This window comes from Neomonachus schauinslandi, chromosome 5 (assembly GCF_002201575.2).
Source record: "Neomonachus schauinslandi chromosome 5, ASM220157v2, whole genome shotgun sequence".
NCBI lineage: Eukaryota > Metazoa > Chordata > Mammalia > Carnivora > Phocidae > Neomonachus > Neomonachus schauinslandi.
The window spans coordinates 16,204,024-16,222,606 of NC_058407.1; the positions used below are offsets into that span (position 1 = coordinate 16,204,024).

Consider the following 18,583-nt stretch of genomic DNA (forward strand, 5'->3'; position numbering starts at 1 on the left):
TCCTCCCTCGTCCGGCCTCCTTCCTCGCGCGCCCGCCGCCCGCTCTCTCTCGGCCGCTCCGACGCCAGCAGCGCCCGCGTGCCGCTCGCCCAGCCCCGGGGGAGCCCGAGGAAGTTTCCCGGGCCGCGTGCCCCGCTCGCTCGCCTCGCAGTCCGCGGCCTCACCCGCCGCCGCGCCCGCCATGCCCTCGGTCAAACAAAGGGGCTCCAAGGGCGGCCACGGGGCCGCGAGCCCTTCGGAGAAGGGCGCCCACCCGTCGGGCGGTGCGGATGACGTGGCGAAGAAGCCGCCGCCGGCGCCGCAGCAGCCGCCGCCGCCCGCGCCGCACCCGCAGCAGCACCCGCCGCAGCATCCGCAGAACCAGGCGCACGGCAAGGGCGGCCACCGCGGCGGCAAGTCTTCCTCCTCCGCCGCCGCCGCCGCCGCCGCCGCCTCGTCCTCGGCGTCCTGCTCGCGCAGGCTCGGCCGGGCGCTCAACTTTCTCTTCTACCTCGCCCTGGTGGCGGCGGCCGCCTTCTCGGGCTGGTGTGTCCACCACGTCCTGGAGGAGGTCCAGCAGGTCCGGCGCGGCCACCAGGACTTCTCCCGGCAGAGGGAGGAGCTGGGCCAGGGCTTGCAGGGCGTCGAGCAGAAGGTGGGTACCCCGGCCCCTCGACCCGCGGCGCCCCGCGCCACAGCCGGGCCGCTGGCTCTGCCCAGGCCCCGGGGGCCGGGACCAGAGCCGGGCCCCCTACTCGGGCGGTCCGGGCTGGGGATGCCCCGTCCCCGGGCCCCTAGTCCCCGGGCGGTCCCCAGACCCTCTTTGTTAATGGCCGCGGAGGAATCGGCCCCGAGGGATGGTCCGCCGCGAGGATGGTCAGGCCAGCCGGAGAGGGTGGGCCAAGGGCCTGTCACAGGGAATTAGCGGTGACCTGTAAGGAAGCCGCCAGGCTCTGGGGAGCCCATTCTCTTCGGATTAGGAACCGCTGAATGGGCAGAGTTGTTTGAAAAGGAGGTAGGAAGGGACGCCAGCGCATCCCTGGGAGCCTCGCGCAAGGCCGCACCTGGGCTCCCTGTGGAAGACATCTGAGCCAGGTTTTCATAAATCCCGATCCTGGGGAAGAAAAAGCAAATAATCATACTCATTTGGGAAGTTCAAATGAAATATTACCTATCTTCAGACCCCTTGTCTTTTGGGGGACCAGTGTCCCCATGTGGGCCTTTGAAGTAGCATAAACCAGCTTCAGAGGAAAGCAAAGGCCCCCAAATACTAGAGGGTACTGGTGAGTAATACCACAAGACACATTTACATGATGTTAAGAGGGCTTACTCATTATCTAATCATCATAGCCACCCTGGCGGGGAAGGAGGAGTAGCAGTTTTGACTCCATTTTCCAGACAAGAAGATTGAGGTTTAGAGAGATCAAGTGAATTGATAAAGACCCCAGCTGGTGAGTGGCAAACTCCATGAGAATGTCTAGGCCACTGCCCAGTTTGGGGTCCACTGAGGCCTCTCTCAGGTATGGATGGACCCAACTTTCACCACAGAGCCTCTTGGGTTCCACCCTGTCTGTATTTTTCCACACCAGGTGCATCTCCCTCCGTCTGATCCCTTCTCTCATTCCTCCTCCGCCGTCCTCCACTAATGTCATTGCTCAATGAAAGTTGGTTGTATGATTGAAACAAAAAATCCCGCCACCACTTCTGAGCCCGGATCGGCTGCCTCCTTTTCCCAGCATGCTGCCTGCCCTGCCAAGTTTCTATGGACTTTTGTGGAGTATGCAGGACTAGGAATTTCCTCTTAAGACTGGCAGAGCAACTGGGATGAGTCAGCCTGCTCCATGCTGCAGGCCAAGGGAGGTGACTTTTCGGAGGCAATTAAGTAGGCAGTGCTGCTTTGCCTATCCTGAATGTCAACTCAGTCTTAAGAAGTAGGACATACCGCTGGAGCATAATCACTAGCCTCTCGTTTCCTCTCTCTCGTCCACCCGGTTACCAATCAATCACAATATTTATTGAAGTCTGATAGTGATATGGAGGCCTCTTGGCCCTGTGGAGGGGGTAGGAAGGTGCAGAAAGGCACAAATCCTGTTTGCAAAGCAGCACATAGGTAGGTTTCAGGGAAGGGTCACTGCTGTGTGAGTTCAGCAGAGGGAGGGTGTGGAGTTTGCCTAGGCCTTTATCCCAGTGGCCAGGGCAGTGCCAGCGTAGACCTCGCTGGTGGTAACTGTTGAGAGGAGGAGTGGAGACACAGAGGCAGGCGGCTGTCTTGAGTATGTTGAAGGGACAGCAGGTGGCTGTCCAGCCTGTAGCACAGTAACATTTAGGAAGTAGTGAGATGGGAAATTGAACTTGAGGCCCAGATGGGGAAGGTCTTGAATCGCGGTTGAAGAAACTGGGCTTTACTCTCTCTGCTTCTCCCCTGCCTCTCCCTTATTCCCTCCTCCCTGGCTCCTACCTCTTTTCTATCAAAGCTGTGTGTAGATTACTTTCCGCTTTGGGGCCGAGTTTTCCCATCTACACAGAGAAGGGAGGGCTCTGTCCAGATTTTTAAGCATCCACCTGGCTGTACACTGTTGAAACAGTGACCTTTCTTTTTAATTGAGCAGTGTAATCAAGCTGTATGTAATGCCTCGTATTTATTGTGCACTCATCTCTTTTGACTCTCACAGCAGCCCCGAGAGGTGAGCACGAGTAGACTCCCTGCCTTTCACAGATGAAGAGAGTGAGACACAAAGAGGCAGGGTAAATGCAAGGTTGCACAGCTAGTAAGGGGCAGGACTAGGATTCATACTGCAGTTAGCTCCTGGAACACTCTTAACCGTGTGTCTGTTCATTTTGTTATCTTGCCCATGCCCCACTTGGTACGTAGTAGGTGCTCAATTAATGCTTAGTCCGGTGATATGGAACTCAGAACGTGCCCAGAACAGTACTGAGATTTGTCACTGTGTGTGACTACTTCTGTCTGCACCTCGGAGGTGGCCAGGAAATAAGAGATTTTGCTTTGAAGAATGAGTCGTGCTGGCTCCTCAGACAGCCTAAGCTTGAGCCCCTTTTTAACTGTGATGCTTGGTGCAGGGTGGGGTTTGGTTCTTAGCAGGAACATATACTTACAATATTATTACTCATAATTAGTGTTCATTATGGGCTAGGCATCCTATTAAGTGCTTCCCAGCCACGCTCTGAAGCAGGATCCATTTTTTAGCACTGTTTCACAGGTGGGCCAGCAGGGCCTGGAGCCTGCTGTGTTACTCATTCAGGGTCACACACGGACCCTAAGTGGGGGAACCGGGATCGGAGTCAAAAGCAGTGTGACTTAAAGCACTCGACTTCACGGGGCGCTCGCCTGGTCTCATTCTGCAGACGCTTTCGGTGTGGGGAGATGGTCCAGGTCTGCTGAATGACCGCAGCCTGGGCAGAGAAGCTGGCCTGTCCTTACATGGAAGGTTCAGCGGGCACAGTGGGTGCGGGCTTCCGAAAACGTTGGTAGTTCAGTTGGAGGCCGGGAGGGGCCCGTGTTGCCCTGGTGGATCCAGGGTGGCATAAAGTGATGGTTCAGGAGAGACAGGTGAATGAGATGAACAGCTATTTGTGGAAGAGTGAGTTCTCTGGTTGTGTTTCTTTGTTTTCTCATCCTGACTCTGGAGGAGTCAGGGCTGCTGAGGTAGGTGGCGTCTCCTGCAGGCACTCAGTGCGCTTTGAACAGGCTTCTGCTCAAGCTTATCACTAGAGGTTAAGAGCTCAGGTTGGGACATCACACGTTCTGAGATTTTGCTGCTCAGCCTGACCACTTCCCAGTCTCCTGATTTGTAAACTGGAGATCAGTGGGAGCCACGCACTCATGAGGGTATTACGAAGTAGTTTGCATATCTGTTGGTGTACAGGAAATGCCCCGATGAACGGCAGCCACGACCGTCTCCCCGCATGCTGTGAGCTCCTCGAGTGCAGGGACCCTGTCCTAGCCATTATTTTCCTGCCCACCATTTGGTGGCCACCCCACATGTTGGGGAAACAGATGCATCCACTGCATGTTGATTATAATGAGGTCTTTGCATATAAAGATGTACAGCTCACAGCACCATCTGTAGGGGGGCGATTTCCGTATTCTTTTCATAGTGTTGGGGGTTGGTGTTTCATCCATAATTTCTGATCTACTCCCCTTCGTAGCCATTTGCCAAGAGCCAGCCCATGTTAGGGGTGACAGGGATCAGAGGGGAAGTGGACCAGCTCAGTCTTCACCAGGCTTTGTACTAGTAGTTAACTGTTCCTGCTCCATTCAGAAAATACTGAATGAGCGCCAGCCACGTTGCAGGTCCCGTGCTCACCCGCCCGCGCCGCTGTTCTGAGTGCCGTGCGCGACAGGCGGGTGCTGTGATTGAACAACTTCGTTTGGAGGTGAGTTCTCCCTAGTACCTTCTCAGAGTACCCTTTATGATTCAGGTTATATTGAGTCGAACAGGGAAATTGTCTAGTCTTCTGGAGTCCCTGAAAACCTAATTCTAATCTATCTAAAACTCACAGACTGTTGGAAACCGAAACGGACTTTAGAAACTATTTGTTAATAGACGAGGAGTTGGGACCTGGAAAGTGAGTGACTTATGTGTGCTCACAGATCTGGTTTTAGGTGGGGCTGGCACCAGAGTCCAGGCATCCTGTTCTCGTTTCTGTAGCTTTTCCCCTGAGGCATGAGGGCTAAGGATGGTCTCCGAATCTCCTGACTGCTGAGCTACTCCCAGAGGAAAGATTAAACAATAATGAAGACCATGGCTGCTATTTGTTGATCATTCACTATGTGTCTGGCACAGCTGAAGCTTTAGATATATTCACTCGCTTAATCCTCGCAAGATGAGCTTGCCAGTCAGGTACTATTTTGTTCCCATCCTGCAGCTGAGGCAACCAAGGCACAGACGTGCTGAGTAACTTGCCCAAGATCACACAGCTAGGAAGTGTCCAAGCCAAGATTCGAACATAGGCAGTCTGGTTCCAGAGCCCATGATATTTTATTTTTTACCTTGTTGCCATGGAAATATTCAGGCGTAAACAGAAGAGATCAATACAGTGAACCCCCCGTTTCAATAGTGCTTTTTTTTTTTTTTTCTTTTTTTGCTATTCTTGTTTCATTCTATCACCACCTCTTCCCTCCCATTTTGTTTTGCTCTTTTTGGGCCGGAGGGAGAGCTGGGTCTCTGAAGCCTTCTATTCCACCCTTGGTCGGGTGCCCACCTGATCTCTCTCACTCTCAGATACTCTGGGTGTTGGGAAATAGCCCAGGTCTGCGGAATGGCTGCAGCCTGGGCGGGGAGGATGGCCTGCCCTGAGTCGGGAGATTCAGCGGGCACAGGCGGGGGCAGGCCCTCTGGAGGGCCCGCGAGGCTCTGGCAGACCCAGTGGATATTGAGCCAGGATCTGATTTTGACTGATAGCATTAGTTCACCCCAAGTATTTCAAGATTTATTTCTAACAAATAGGAGCTTCTTCTCTTCCCTTTCCTTTTGGCAAAACACAGTGTATTATACCTAACAAAGTTAACGGTAATGCTTGCTTCTCATCTGATACCTAGTTCAAAATCAGATTTCCCTGACCCCCTTAAAAAATATCTCTTTTATAGTTGCTTTGTTTGAATCAGGATCCATATAAATCCACACATTACGTTTGGTTGATAAATCTCTTAAATTTCTTTTAATGTGTAATAGTTTCCTGGCTTCCCCCCTTTAAAGATGCCATTTAATTCTTGAAGATCCTCATTCTTTGTTGTGTAGAATTTTCCACATCGCGGGTTTGGCTGATTGCACCCTCATAGGATGTTTTTCTCTTACTGTGAATTGGTGGTTAGAGCTGGAGACTTGAGAGATTCAGATTCTTTTTTTTGCAAGAAAGCATTTTGGGTGGCTCTGTGAGCCAATAGTCACCAGCCCGTCAGGCTCGACACATCAAACCGGCTCCCCGGAGAGGTTCCAGGTCAGACCTTGGTTAGGGGAGAATTTATTTAGAATGAGTGTGTCGTGGCAAACAGGATCATAACGTGCTCACAAAGCCAGAGAATGCTAAGGGAACATCTGGCCCGCGGTCCTATTTTCGGGTGAGGACAGTGACTTGGTCAGGGCCGCCCAACTAGAAGTGGCAAGCTAGACACCTAAACCTTTGTCTCTTGCCTCCCAGCCCAGTGTCTCCCATGTGCCTCAGCTTTTCTCCCTGTGAAAAGTTGTAAGACTTTTCAGTTGCAAGAGCTAGAAATTCAGCCTAACTGGCTTAGAGAGGGAGGGGGGAGGGAGAGTCCGAGAGAACTTATTGGCTTAAACTAAAAAGTTCAGGAGATTCCTTCAGGTATAGCTGTACCCAGAGATGCACATTGTGTCTTCAGAACTCGATCTTGCCATCTCTCAGTTCTGCTTCCCACTGTGCTGGCTTGATTCGTAGACTGGCGTTCTTCGTGGGCCAGTCTGAGCCTCTCCAGGCTTCCATCATCCTATAGCTAGCAGTCCGAGTAGAAAAAGGTTTTCTGTACCAGTAGTTTTAACAGAAGTCTTGGAATTGACTGACCGGCCTTAGGCCTTAGGCCCATCCCTGGGCTAATCACGGTGGCTTCAGGAGGGAGGACCCCAGGAGCACTTGGAAAGGGCCTTTCAGTTGGTCCCCCAAAGCACATGGACTGTGTGTGGAGGGAAGGTTCTCCAAGGACAATCATTTTCCTGTTCTAGAAGAGGGACCTGGAAACCGGGCAGACAAAAAGAAATATAGCTGTATTGCATAAAACTCAGCAGCTCTTTTCAGCAGTTAACATGTGGATTTTGGTTACAGGTGCAGTCTCTTCAAGCCACATTTGGGACTTTTGAGTCCATCTTGAGAAGCTCCCAGCATAAACAGGACCTCACAGAGAAAGCTGTGAAGCAAGGGGAGAGTGAGATCAACCGGATCAGTGAAGTTCTGCAGAAGCTCCAGAACGAGATTCTCAAAGACCTCTCTGATGGCATCCATGTGGTGAAGGATGCCCGGGAGCGGGACTTCACGTCTCTTGAGAACACGGTGGAGGAAAGGCTGACGGAACTCACCAAGTCCATCAACGACAACATTGCTATCTTCACCGAAGTCCAGAAGAGGAGCCAGAAGGAAATCAGCGATGTGAAGGCGAAGGTTGCCTCCCTGGAAGACTCCGAGGGCTATAAGCAGGATTTGAAAGCCTTGACGGAAGCTGTGAAGGAAACACAGTCCTCTGTGAGGTCCAGAGAAAAGGACATCGAGGCCCTGAGAAGCACCCTCCAGACCTTGGAGTCTGATGTCTACACTGAGGTCAAGGAGCTGGTGAGCCTCAAGCAGGAGCAGCTGAAGTTCAAGGAGGCGGCCAATTCGGAGCACCTCACCTTGCAGGCCCTCACAGAGAAGCTCCTGCAGTCCGAGGAGGTCACCTCCCGCCTTCCTGAGGAGATCAGGAGACTCAGGGAGGAGCTGCGCCACCTGGAAGCCGAGGCCCTTAGGCCGGAAGAAGATGGGGTTTACAAACACTCTGACTCCTTGGCGGCGCTCCAGGAGAAGAGTCAGGGACTGGACTCCAGGCTCCAAACTGTGGAAGACGGCATGGATGCCGTGCAGACGGCCTCCACCCGGCACAGTGAGGACCTGGAGGCCCTGCTGGCCAAGAGTGAGGAGCACGAGCGGCGCCTGGCCGCCCTGCAGGAGCACGTGGTGGGCCTGGGCCCTTCGGGGGCTGACGCGGGCGGCCTGGCCGGCACGGTGGGGAGCCTGGGGGAGGCCCAGCTCTCGCTCTACAGCGACGTGGAGGAGCTGAAGAGAAGCGTGGGTGAGCTCCCCAGCACCGTGGAGGCTCTCCAGAAGGTGCAGGAGCAAGTCCACACGCTGCTGGGCCAGGACCCGGCCCGGGCGGCCCCCTTGCCTCAGGACTTCCTGGACAGACTCTCTTCTCTAGACAACCTCAAAGCCTCAGTCAGCCAAGTGGAGTCGGACTTGAGGATGCTCAGGACTGCTGTGGACAGTTTGGTCGCCTACTCGGTGAAAATAGAAACCAACGAGAACAACTTGGAATCAGCTAAGGGCTTGTTAGATGACCTGAGAAATGACCTGGATAGGTTGTTTTTGAAAGTGGAAAAGATTCACGAAAAAGTCTGAATGAATTGCGTGTGTAGGGTGCAGAGTTAAGTCGTTTCTCATGACCAAAAAATGTGTTGTTTTCTTCCATCGCGCCCTACCCCCCATGTTCTTTGTCCCCTCTTAAAAAGCAGTGGACACCCCCCCTGAACACCAAGGCATTTTATGTTTTTGTGCCCAGTTAATTTATTTACGAGTATTACCACACACCATTGGTTTCTCAAGTTTTCTGCTTCTGCTTTTGGTTTTCCTCAAGGCCCGGCCCCTGCCAATCAGAGGTGCCTTTTAGAAGGGATGACTCTAGTGTCAGAGAAGAATGGCTTCAATTGAGGATTAGCAGAGGCAGATTAAGTGTAACCTCAAAAAACCTTGCCTGGCTGACAGATTTCACATTAAAAAAAGTGGGGGGAGGAGGCACTTTTCTTTCTAATTCTCTTTAAGGAAAATTAATTTTACCTTTTTTTTTTTTTAATGCTTCTGGCCGAAGTTTTCATGAGCTGCCACTCACTTCTTGTCTTCCACTTTAAATTGGTTAAAACAAGAGTCAGCTCTGATGTGGGAGGGAGACAAGCCCCTCGGTTTTTAGTTGATAAGAACCAGCTGCTTGACTTGCTGGTCACCTCCCGTGGTGTGGGGTGTCTTTTCCATTCCTGAATCATCTCGTGATCTCAAAGGTAACTATGCAAAGAATCCAGATGGTTCTGAATGCAAAGGCACAACACCTCACAGAGTCCACTGTGGCCGGCCTGCGTCACCTCTTGGTTGGGTCCCCAAATAATACATAGGTTTAGAATCCTGGAAAGGGGACTCCCTGGATTCTTTCAGGAAATGTGTGATGAGAGTGGTCCACAAAGGCATGGGCTGTCTCTCCCCGGAGAATGGAGGCCACGTGTTTCTATTTTACCATTATGTCCATGAAGAGGTTTGCTGTCCGAGCAGAACCCCATCTGTCAGGAGGAATGTGTGCATTTTCTGTAGTTTTTTGCTGTTTTCCTTCGAGCTGTACTGTTCTTTAATGGCTGTCTTGCCCTTCAAAAAAGAAGAAAAAAAGAAAAAAAAAGAAAAGAAAAAAAAGGTTTGTTTAGTTTACTGTGAAATGAACTGTATGGCTTATTTACAGTATTTTTAATTCTTAATAAACACTTGAGCTTTGTTATGACTTTTCTAGAGTGGTGGCTTTCTGAGAATTTAGCAATTGCGATGTATTTTGTTAATTAGATTAGAAAGATTGGGAAGTTTTCAATTTTAAGACTTTGTTTCAATTCTAAAAGCAAGGTGGCCTCATTCTTAGGCCTGGGGACGTATCTTTGATTGACTGTTACAGGTTTGGTTATAGGTCTTCACAGGACTCCCCACTCTTAGCTACAGCAGAATCTTCTGGGAACTTCAAACAATCCCTGGGCCTGCCCCCAGGGATTCCGATTCAGTGGGTGTATAGAGGGCTTGCATTAGCATTTCAAAGGCTCCCTGCTGATTGGAAAGTGCAGCCCGGTTTGAGAACTGTGGTCTTAGACCATCTTAGTGAGCAGCAGCCTCCAGTTTCCTTGGGGAAACTGGTATCTGATGCTGTTTATTGAGTCCCTGTGTGCCAGGCCTTATGCTAAGCACTTAATAGGCCCCTGTATCTTCCTCCTAATATTCCCCAGAGCTAGGCGGCTTCATTCCCCATTTTACCGAGGGGCCGCAGGCTGGCAAGCGTCGTGTAAGATCATTATTAGCTAGGAAGTGGCAGGGCTGAGATTTGAACCCAGTCCTGCTCTGAACTGTGACAGCAAACTCCACATTCCACCAGCACGAGTGCAGGGCCCCCGAAGCCCTGTTCCAGAGCCTGAGGCTGCAGGAACTCTTCTCTCCCACCCAGGGTGGAGAGGGAGAGGAGGGCCTGCGTGCGAATGTGGTCTGCCCTCCTTTCTGGCTGGAGGGCCCCTCATCCCTGAACTTTTTGGTCAGTCATTCTGGGTCCCTGAGGCAGCATCCCCCCTAAGGCGTCACAACTCCTAGCGGATGTTTTTCCAAAGCAGTTTGCAAGTCAGGGTGGACCCTTTATTGGTGTTAGAAATAATTTGTAATTTTATTTTCAAGTGGATGAGTTGAGAGATAAAACTACTTCAGTGACAAGTTTTGCCCTCCTTTGTGGAGGGTGCTGGACAGCATAAACTTCATGCTTGGGAAAATGAAATTTTGGTTTCTTTTCAGGTTGGTTGATTGTATTAGGCATTTTCTTGATCTTCCTCTTGACACCGTTTCTGCAGTCTTTAACCTCAGGCTATGGAGTGGTTTAATAGATTATCATTTATTTTTTAAAAAGATTTTATTTATTTATTTGAGAGCATGCTAGCGGGAGGGGGGGCAGAGGGCTCTATCCCACCACCCTGAAATCTTGACGTGAGCCAAAATCAAGAGTCCTACGCTCAACGACTGAGCCACCCAGGTGCCCCTAATAGATTGTCATTTAATATTATAGTAGAAAACCTCTAAGGGTCAGAAAAATAACCAAATTTAAATTCAGATGGTGGAAATAAAAAGAATGCATTATGAATTCACATATTCCTGATGGTGGGGCAGTTACAGGTAGATCTTACCCCAGATAACAATCACAATTCAGTCTTGTTCCTGTGTCTGCTCATTCCTTCACTCAATGAACATGACTGAGCCCACAGCCAGCCATTTTGCTAAGTGAATTCAGGATGCACGTGACCCCATCCTTGTCCTCAGGGGGCCTATAGCGCAGTGGGGGCGATGGTCTCGTAAACTGGTAGATGTCCTAAGGAATTACAGGTGCTATAATCAGGTATAATGGGGCACAGAGCGGGGATTGGTCAGTTCTGCCTCGCTTCAGCTGTGATGGTTAGAACAGGCTTGCAGAGGCCCCGGGGGTAGTCTCTTGGAATGCCTCCACGCGGGATGGGAACCTTCAGGAAACCGGGTGCCTGCCCCTTGAACAGGGAATAGACGCAAGTTACTGACGATATTGATTAGACTGCAGACGATCCAGCACCAGGATAAGAGACTGCAGTGAAATTCCCCAGGTAAGGTTGTCAGCACACGGATCACCCAGACTGGTGATGATGCCGGCGACCACGGGAATGACACCTCACAGGGTGGAACGAGGGTACAGGAGGGAGGTGAGGGTAGGGCTTAGCACAGCACTTGGTACATAGAGCTCCAGGGCCGTCCTACCAGAGTTAAAAGATTGAAATATCTCTGTGCTGCTTGGTAAAGAGCTGCAACCCTGAGCCCTCTCTTCCCTCCCCAGGGACCACCAGACTTGGGGTCCCACATGAATAGGGCAACACCCCGGCTCAGCAGGGGCCTCCATGGCCAGTGTTCGTTCTGATGAGTGGGCACCCGTGCTTTACCAGGGGTCAAAGGGTTTGAAATCAGTCTATGTCCCCTTCAAAGCATGCCTCTGATCCACTGATCTGTTTTTCTGGGAACGTTTGGACACACCCCTACCAGACATCTCAGGTTCCACACTGAAGTCCTCATTTCCCCCAGGAGTAAGTGGGGCCACTGCTCCCCCGTCGCTTGAGCCAGAAGCTCAGGGGAGCCCCGTGTCCCTGCCTCTCCACATCCGCTCCTGTTGAAGCCCTGATGCTGCAGCTGCCCCATCCCTCGCCTTCGCTCCATCACTGGCCAGTGTCTGAAATCCAGCAGTAGCCCCTCACGGCGCCCCTGTGTGTCACCCGGCAACAGAGACGTGGGGTGTGCACTCAGTATTCGTTCAACAATATTCAGAGAGCACGGCTCTGCCAGACACCAAGGAGATGACTAAGAACAAGACAGGCTTCCTGCTTTCAGGATTCTCGTGGTCCAGTTGGATGAGACCAGCAGTGAATATGGAAGGAAACAGATATTAAGTATGCAAATTGCAGTATCTGTCTTGAGAGACAGGAACAGCTCAAGTAGCCTTCCTGTCTCTAGCCTGGCTCCCACTCAAGGAATTCACCAGGGGTGACCAGGTGATCTTTCTCAAAAGCAAATCTGCACGTGACTCTTCCCCACTACATCCTTCAGTGTCTCCCCTTTGGCTTCAGGAGAAAATTGCAGCTCCATGGTGTGGTTGAGGGAGAGCTTTCTGACTGCTCTCTCCCTGCCATCCAGCCTCATCTGCTGTGCACTCTTGCTGCTAGGTGCACTGACCAACTGAACCACTCCTCACCTCAGTGCCTTTGCATACACTTCTTCCTTCTACTCAGAGTTTCCCACCTCCCTGAACCTGAACCACTGGCTGAATTTGGGAGATCCTCCTGCAAGCTCATACATTCCAGGCTTCTTGCTATGAAAGGGCTCCTCCCTCTACATTATGATCGCTTTCTTGTCTGATGGTGCACTCCATGGATGACAGGGTTGTTTCTTCTGTATCCAGCGGTATCACTGTGCTCGGCCCACGTCAGTAACGATAAAAATAACATTTACTGAGTACTTACTATGTGCCAACCCCTGTTCTGAGGGTGTGTAAAGATTCACTCATTCAAGTGGTGCAGCAGTCAAGGGAGGGTCCTATTGCTAGGACCCCCATTTTCCAGGTGGAGAAACTGAGGCACAGAGAAGTAATTTGTTCCAAGTACTTATTTGTCACAGCTGGTAAGTGGTAGAGCCAGATTTAGAACCCAGTGGTCTTAAGTTAAAAACTGTGCTCTGAACTACTGTAGACTGGTTTCTTTTCCACTTAACACCTAGCATTTGGGAAGTGGGGAGGGTTACTTTTCATTGAAGTACGACTTGCGAGCTTTAAGGCATGCACATCGAATGTAGACGTAGCTGATTGGAGTTTTACATGTTACATCACATACTAACCACCAGATCAAGATATACAACATGTCCAGCACTCCAGAGACTTCCTGTGCCTGGCAGTCAATAACCCCCAAAGATAACTACTGTCCTGGCTGCTATCACCATAGGCTATTTTTGCCCATTTTTGAATTTCATATAGATGGAATCATGCCATATAAGACCTGGTATTCCTTAAAAAAAAAAAAAAAGCTTTATTAGGATACAATTCACATACCATAAAGTCCACCCTATTAAAATATACAACTGTTCTTAGTATATTCACAGAAGGTTGGACCCATTCTTATCAGTCTTGCCCTTGTTACATATAAAAAAAATAGGCAGCACAGAGGTGTTCAATAAATAGCAGATGTTTGAGTCCTTAGGGGTTTTGAACTGGACAGTGTGTTTTGGGCTCTCCATCTTGCTGCCCAGTGACTCAGAGAGAAAAGGGGAGGGTGCAGTGTCATGCGGATGCTCTTCCTCTTGCCTCCAGGCTAGTTCCACAGGAGAGGAGATGAAAGCCACAAAGGCAGAGGGTTTGGCTGCCCTCACCCCTCCTTAGGCTGTATTTGGTCGAGGGATGGATTCCACAAGTGGCTATTATGAAGGTGAGACGCCCAGTAGAACAGGGGACATGGTGTGTAATCACACACAGCATGACACGTGCATGGGTAGCAGGGACTGATGAGGTCTTGGACCTTGGAGGGGCCTGCCCAGCATCCAGTTCTCCTTCGGTTGGTAACAATTCCCCTAGTTTTCTTTAGAGAATCACCCCTTCCCTACCGTCAGTCCATCTGGCTCTGAGACTGACCACGATGAGCACATGACCCAGTTTGGGCCAATGAGAAATCCTGTTCTCCTGGTCTGATTTGTTCCAGATGAACACATGTCACCATCTGGTCCACTGACTACTGCTGGAACTTTCTAGAAAGGGGTGTCTTCCATCCACTGGGGCTGCCAAGCTGGCAGGGCATAAGCCCAGGGCCACTAGGGGCCACCCTATGTGAAGAGACCACTGAGAATGAAGCCAGTGTAGAAGAAAGCAGTGCTTAGATGTGATAACAGACAGGTTCCTGATGACATACTTCGTTGTTTGTTTTTTTTTTTTAAGATTTTATTTATTTATTTTGACAGAGAGAGACACAGCGGGAGAGGGAACATAAGCAGGGGGAGTGGGAGAGGGAGAAGCAGGCTTCCCGCGGAGCAGGGAGCCCGATGCGGGGCTCGATCCCAGGACCCTGGGATCAGGACCTGAGCCGAAGGCAGACGCTTAACGACTGAGCCACCCAGGCGCCCCCTTGATGACATACTTTGAACACTTGGATCCATCTGTGCCCGAAGCTCCAGAGGCCATGTTCTTTCCCATACAGAATCTTACACACCTTTCATATGTATACGGGTGACATGGAGTCATGTAAAAAATGGGCATAACAGCACTACTTATGACTAAAAAATTGGAAACACCTAAAAAGTCTGGCATCCCGATCAATCAATAACTACTTTTGTCATTTGTTTATACAATGGACCTTGAAACATAATAAAAACAAATCAGAATCCTATGTATCAGTGCAGATGAATCTTTCAACTGAAATGCCGAGTGAAAAAAAAAATGTAGGAGGAAATACACAGTATGAAAACTTGCATATAATTAAGAAACCATGCAAAATAGTAAGGCATATTATAGTAAATGACCAGGAGACAGAATATCCAAATTTGGGTTGTTTGATTTCTTAGGCTAAGTAGGGGCTACTTGGGTGTTCATGATATTATTCTTAGTGCCTTTCCTCTCTCAATACTTTATTATGAAAATTCAAACAGAAAAGTTGGAAGAATTGTCCAGTGAGCACTCATATATCTACTACTTAGCACAATGAACATTTTGCTATATTTGTTTATCATGTATATCTCCATCTCCCCATTTTCTTGATACCTTTTTTGTATGCCAGAAATATTTTGTAATTAAAACTTTTTAAAAGGGGCGGGGGGCCTGTGTGGCTCAGCAGGGAGTCTGCTTGTCCCTCTCCCTCCCCCTGCTCGTGCTCTCTCTGTCTCTCAAATAAATAAATAAAATCTAAAAAACCCCACAAAACTTTTTAAAAGGGGGGAAGAAACACAGGGAAAAACTCACATTTTTAAAAAGGTTTTATTTATTTGTTCTAGAGTGAGAAAGAGAGCTAGCGCACACACGAGTGGGGGGAGGGGCAGAGGGAAAAGGAGAAAAATCTCAACCAGACTCTGAGCTGAGTGCAGAGTCCAACACCGGGCTGGATCCCATGACCCTGAGATCATGACCTCAGCTGACATCAAGAGTCAGAATCCTAACCTACTGAGCCACACAGGCTCCCGGAGAAACTGACATTTTTATTGTTTAAAATAGCTTAGGGGCGCCTGGGTGGCTCAGATGGTTGGGCGTCTGCCTTCCGCTCAGGTCATAACCCCGGGGTACTGGAATCGAGTCCCAGGTCAGGCTCCCAGCTCAGCGGGGAGCCTGCTTCTCCCTCTCCCTCCGCTGCTCCCCCTGTTTGTGCTCTCTCTCTCTCTGTCTCTCTCGCAAATGAATAAATAACATCTTTCAAAAAAATTTGAAAAAATAGCATAGATCAGACCACAGGAGACCTCCATGTACTTCACGCAGCGCTTTGTTTCAGCAGAATTAATTCCTTTCCATAACAGGGATAGCTCAATGGCCATGCGGCGGGACTTAGAGACCTAAGGCTGAAAAGGGGTTCCAATCTAACACCCTTATTTTACAAAATGGGGAGACGGAGTCTCAGAGAGAGAGGACATCGCTCCCCACGCCAGCTCACAAACTGTGAAGGAGGCAGGGCTTACTTCCTTCTCTTTCCCCCACTTTGTCTTTAGGCTCCACCCCAGGCCAAAGCGCATTTCCAAAATGCCCAGAGCAAGCACACCATCAGGGCCGCTGAGCTCCTGCAGGCTGTGAGCTGCATTCTGAGCGAAGGCAGGTGGCACCTCGGCGGTGCTGAGCTTGTGGGTCGGGAACACCCAGGGGCAACACCTGTTGGGCAATGTGCTGTGGGGCAACCGCGGCCTCTCTGTGTTTAAATGCCTGGTACTGTTCTGTTGAAATGCCTGTTAGCAATCGGGCGCATTGGCCCCCTGTTCCGATGCGGACTGTCCCACGGAGTCCCTCTTAGAAACGCAGGAACATAGGTCTTTCTTTCTCATTTGCTGGCAGGGTCCTGGTTTGCTCTGGTTGGGGGGCGAGGGGGTGGTCCCCAGCTGTTGTAAGACAGCATGCAGGGTAGAAAAGTGCCTGGACTCCGGAAGCTGGTCCTAGTTCTGGTCGGTTTGCTGGGTTGCCCTCTCTCTCCGGGCCTCTGTCTGTCCTCCCATCTGTAAAGGGAGAGGTGGGTGTGATTAAATGATCTCCAAGTTCTCTTCCAGGAGGAACTGTCCTTTACTTTATCATCATATGTGATTCTTCGGAATCCCTCCGAGGGAAGGACTTGGGGGGGCGGGGCAGATCCCTTGGGGGGCAGGGACGATTTCTGTCTTAACCAAGGCTGTATTCCTAGCTCCCATCAGTGTCTGGCGCATGCAGGATGCTCAAACCTTTTCTTTCTTATTGGGGTGGGGCAAGCGATTTGTTAGATTTGTTACTGGGGAGAGTTGCCAGGCTGCGCTGACATCTCGTATAACCTCATATGAAAGTTTGCTTACTCTTGGAAGATGCCTGGATGCACCAGCAAGGAATCGGAAGTAGTTCTTAAACTCTTGAACTTTCACCTGGGGAGTAGCCCCAAGTCAGTTCTGGCGGGTGTGGGAACCAGAGATGCCACTTGAAGCGAGAATTTGGCACCATCTGGTGTCTGAGTTGTGAATCACAGGACCTATTTCTTTCTTTTTTTTTTTTGTAGCTATTGTGTTTCGCATAAACCCAGTTGCGCCTTTGAAATATACCAAGAAAATACACTATTTTTTTAAGTAGGCTCCATGCCCCATGTGCAGCTCGAACTCACGACCCCGAGATCAAGAGTTTCATCCTCTACCGACTGAGCCAGCCAGGCGCCCTGAAAATCCACTATTTATTTATTTATTTTAAATGTTATTTTATTATGTTATGTTAATCACCATACATTACATCATTAGTTTTTGATGTAGTGTTCCATGATTTATTGTTTGTGCATAACACCCAGTACTCCATGCAGAATGTGCCCTATTTAATACCCACCACCAGGCTAACCCATCCTCCCACCCCCCTCCCCTCTAGAACCCTCAGTTTGTTTCTCAAGAGTCCGTAGTCTCTCATGGTTCGTCTCCCCATCCAATTTCTCCCCCTTCATTTTTCCCTTCCTACTATCTTCTTCTTCTTCTTTTTTTTTTTTAACATATGTTATTTGTTTCAGAGGTACAGGTCTGTGATTCATCAATCTTAACACAATTCAAAGCGCTCACCATAGCACATACCCTCCCCAATGTCTATAACCCAGCCACCCCATCCCTCCCACCCCCTACAACTCCAGCAACCCTCAGTTTGTTTCCTGAGATTAAGAATTCCTCATATCAGTGAGGTCATATGATACATGTCTTTCTCTGATTGACTTACTTCGCTTAGCATAATACCCTCTAGTTCCAACCACGTCATTGCAAATGGCAAGATTTTGGGTTTTTTTGATGGCTGCATAATATTCCATTGTGTATATATACCACATCTTCTTTATCCATTCATCTGTTGTTGGACATCTTGGCTCTTTCCATAGTTTGGCTATTGTGGACATTGCTGCTATAAACATCAGGGTGCACGTAGCCCTTTGGATCCCTACATTTGTATCTTTGGGATAAATACCCAGTAGTGCAATTGCGGGGTCGTAGGGTAGCTCTATTTTCAACTTTTTGAGGAACCTCCATACTGTTTTCCAGAGTGGCTGCAGCAGCTTGCATTCCCACCAACAGTGTAGGAGGCTTCCCCTTTCTCTGCATCCTCGCCAACATCTGTCGTTTCCTGACTTGTAAGAAAATCCACTATTTAAAAGACCAATGAGGGGCGCCTGGGTGGCTCAGTCGTTAAGCGCCTGCCTTTGGGTCAGGCCCTGATCCCAGGGTCCTGAGATCGAGCCCCGCATCGGGCTCTGGGCCTGCTTCTCCCTCTCCCACTCCCCCTGCTTATGTTCCCTCTCTGGCTGTGTCTCTCTCTGTCAAATAAATAATTAAAATCTTTTTAAAAAAAAATAAAACACCAGTGGGTATATTATTAGGTGACGTAAACACCTTTGTAATATGAATCCTCTCCCTCTGATTAGCTCCCCCTGAAAACTTAGACAATGATAAAAGGTTTTGTTAAACGGAATCTTTTGTTAGTAGAAGCTTAGAGAGTCCTAAGGCCCTTTATCCTTCCCATGTTCAGCTGGTTCCGAGAGGCAGGCACTGACCCTGGGAGCTCAGTCCAGCGCAGCATGCTCACTGGTGCCCATGAGCTGCAACCACCCATAACTGTGTATCTGTGTTTTATATCATGAGGCAGGGTAGACACATATTATCTCACTTTACGCTGGCAATTATTTTAGGGAGTAAGAATGGCCATCTCTGATTTGCGGGTCAGTCACTGCAGCTACGAAAGCTTCATTAACTTGCCCTGGGGTCACACAGCCATTAGGACCAGGATTCAGACTCACATTTGTTTATCTCGAATGGCTGTTCTCTGTCTGCTACAAGTCATGCTCCCTTTCCTATAGAGATCAAATCAGCACCCCATAATGTCCAAGGA

General features: G+C 49.8%; 1 protein-coding gene across 1 annotated transcript; it reads left to right on the forward strand.

Annotated features, from left to right (window-relative positions):
- The first annotated feature begins 24 nt into the window (after positions 1-24).
- On the forward strand, positions 25-8,284 carry CKAP4 (cytoskeleton associated protein 4). Its single transcript, XM_021687595.1, has 2 exons — positions 25-634; positions 6,778-8,284. Exons 1-2 carry the CDS (start codon positions 182-184, stop codon positions 8,098-8,100), a joined length of 1,776 nt encoding a protein of 591 aa, XP_021543270.1. The 5' UTR covers positions 25-181; the 3' UTR covers positions 8,101-8,284.
- Positions 8,285-18,583: the final 10,299 nt, after the last annotated feature.

Excerpts from the sequence above, each read along its gene's own strand:
- CKAP4 (XM_021687595.1), top strand. The coding sequence starts at position 182 with ATGCCCTCGGTCAAACAAAGGGGCTCCAAGGGCGGCCACGGGGCCGCG. Across the intron at positions 635-6,777 it reads TGCAGGGCGTCGAGCAGAAG|GTGCAGTCTCTTCAAGCCAC; the intron begins GTGGGTACCCCG and ends TTTTGGTTACAG.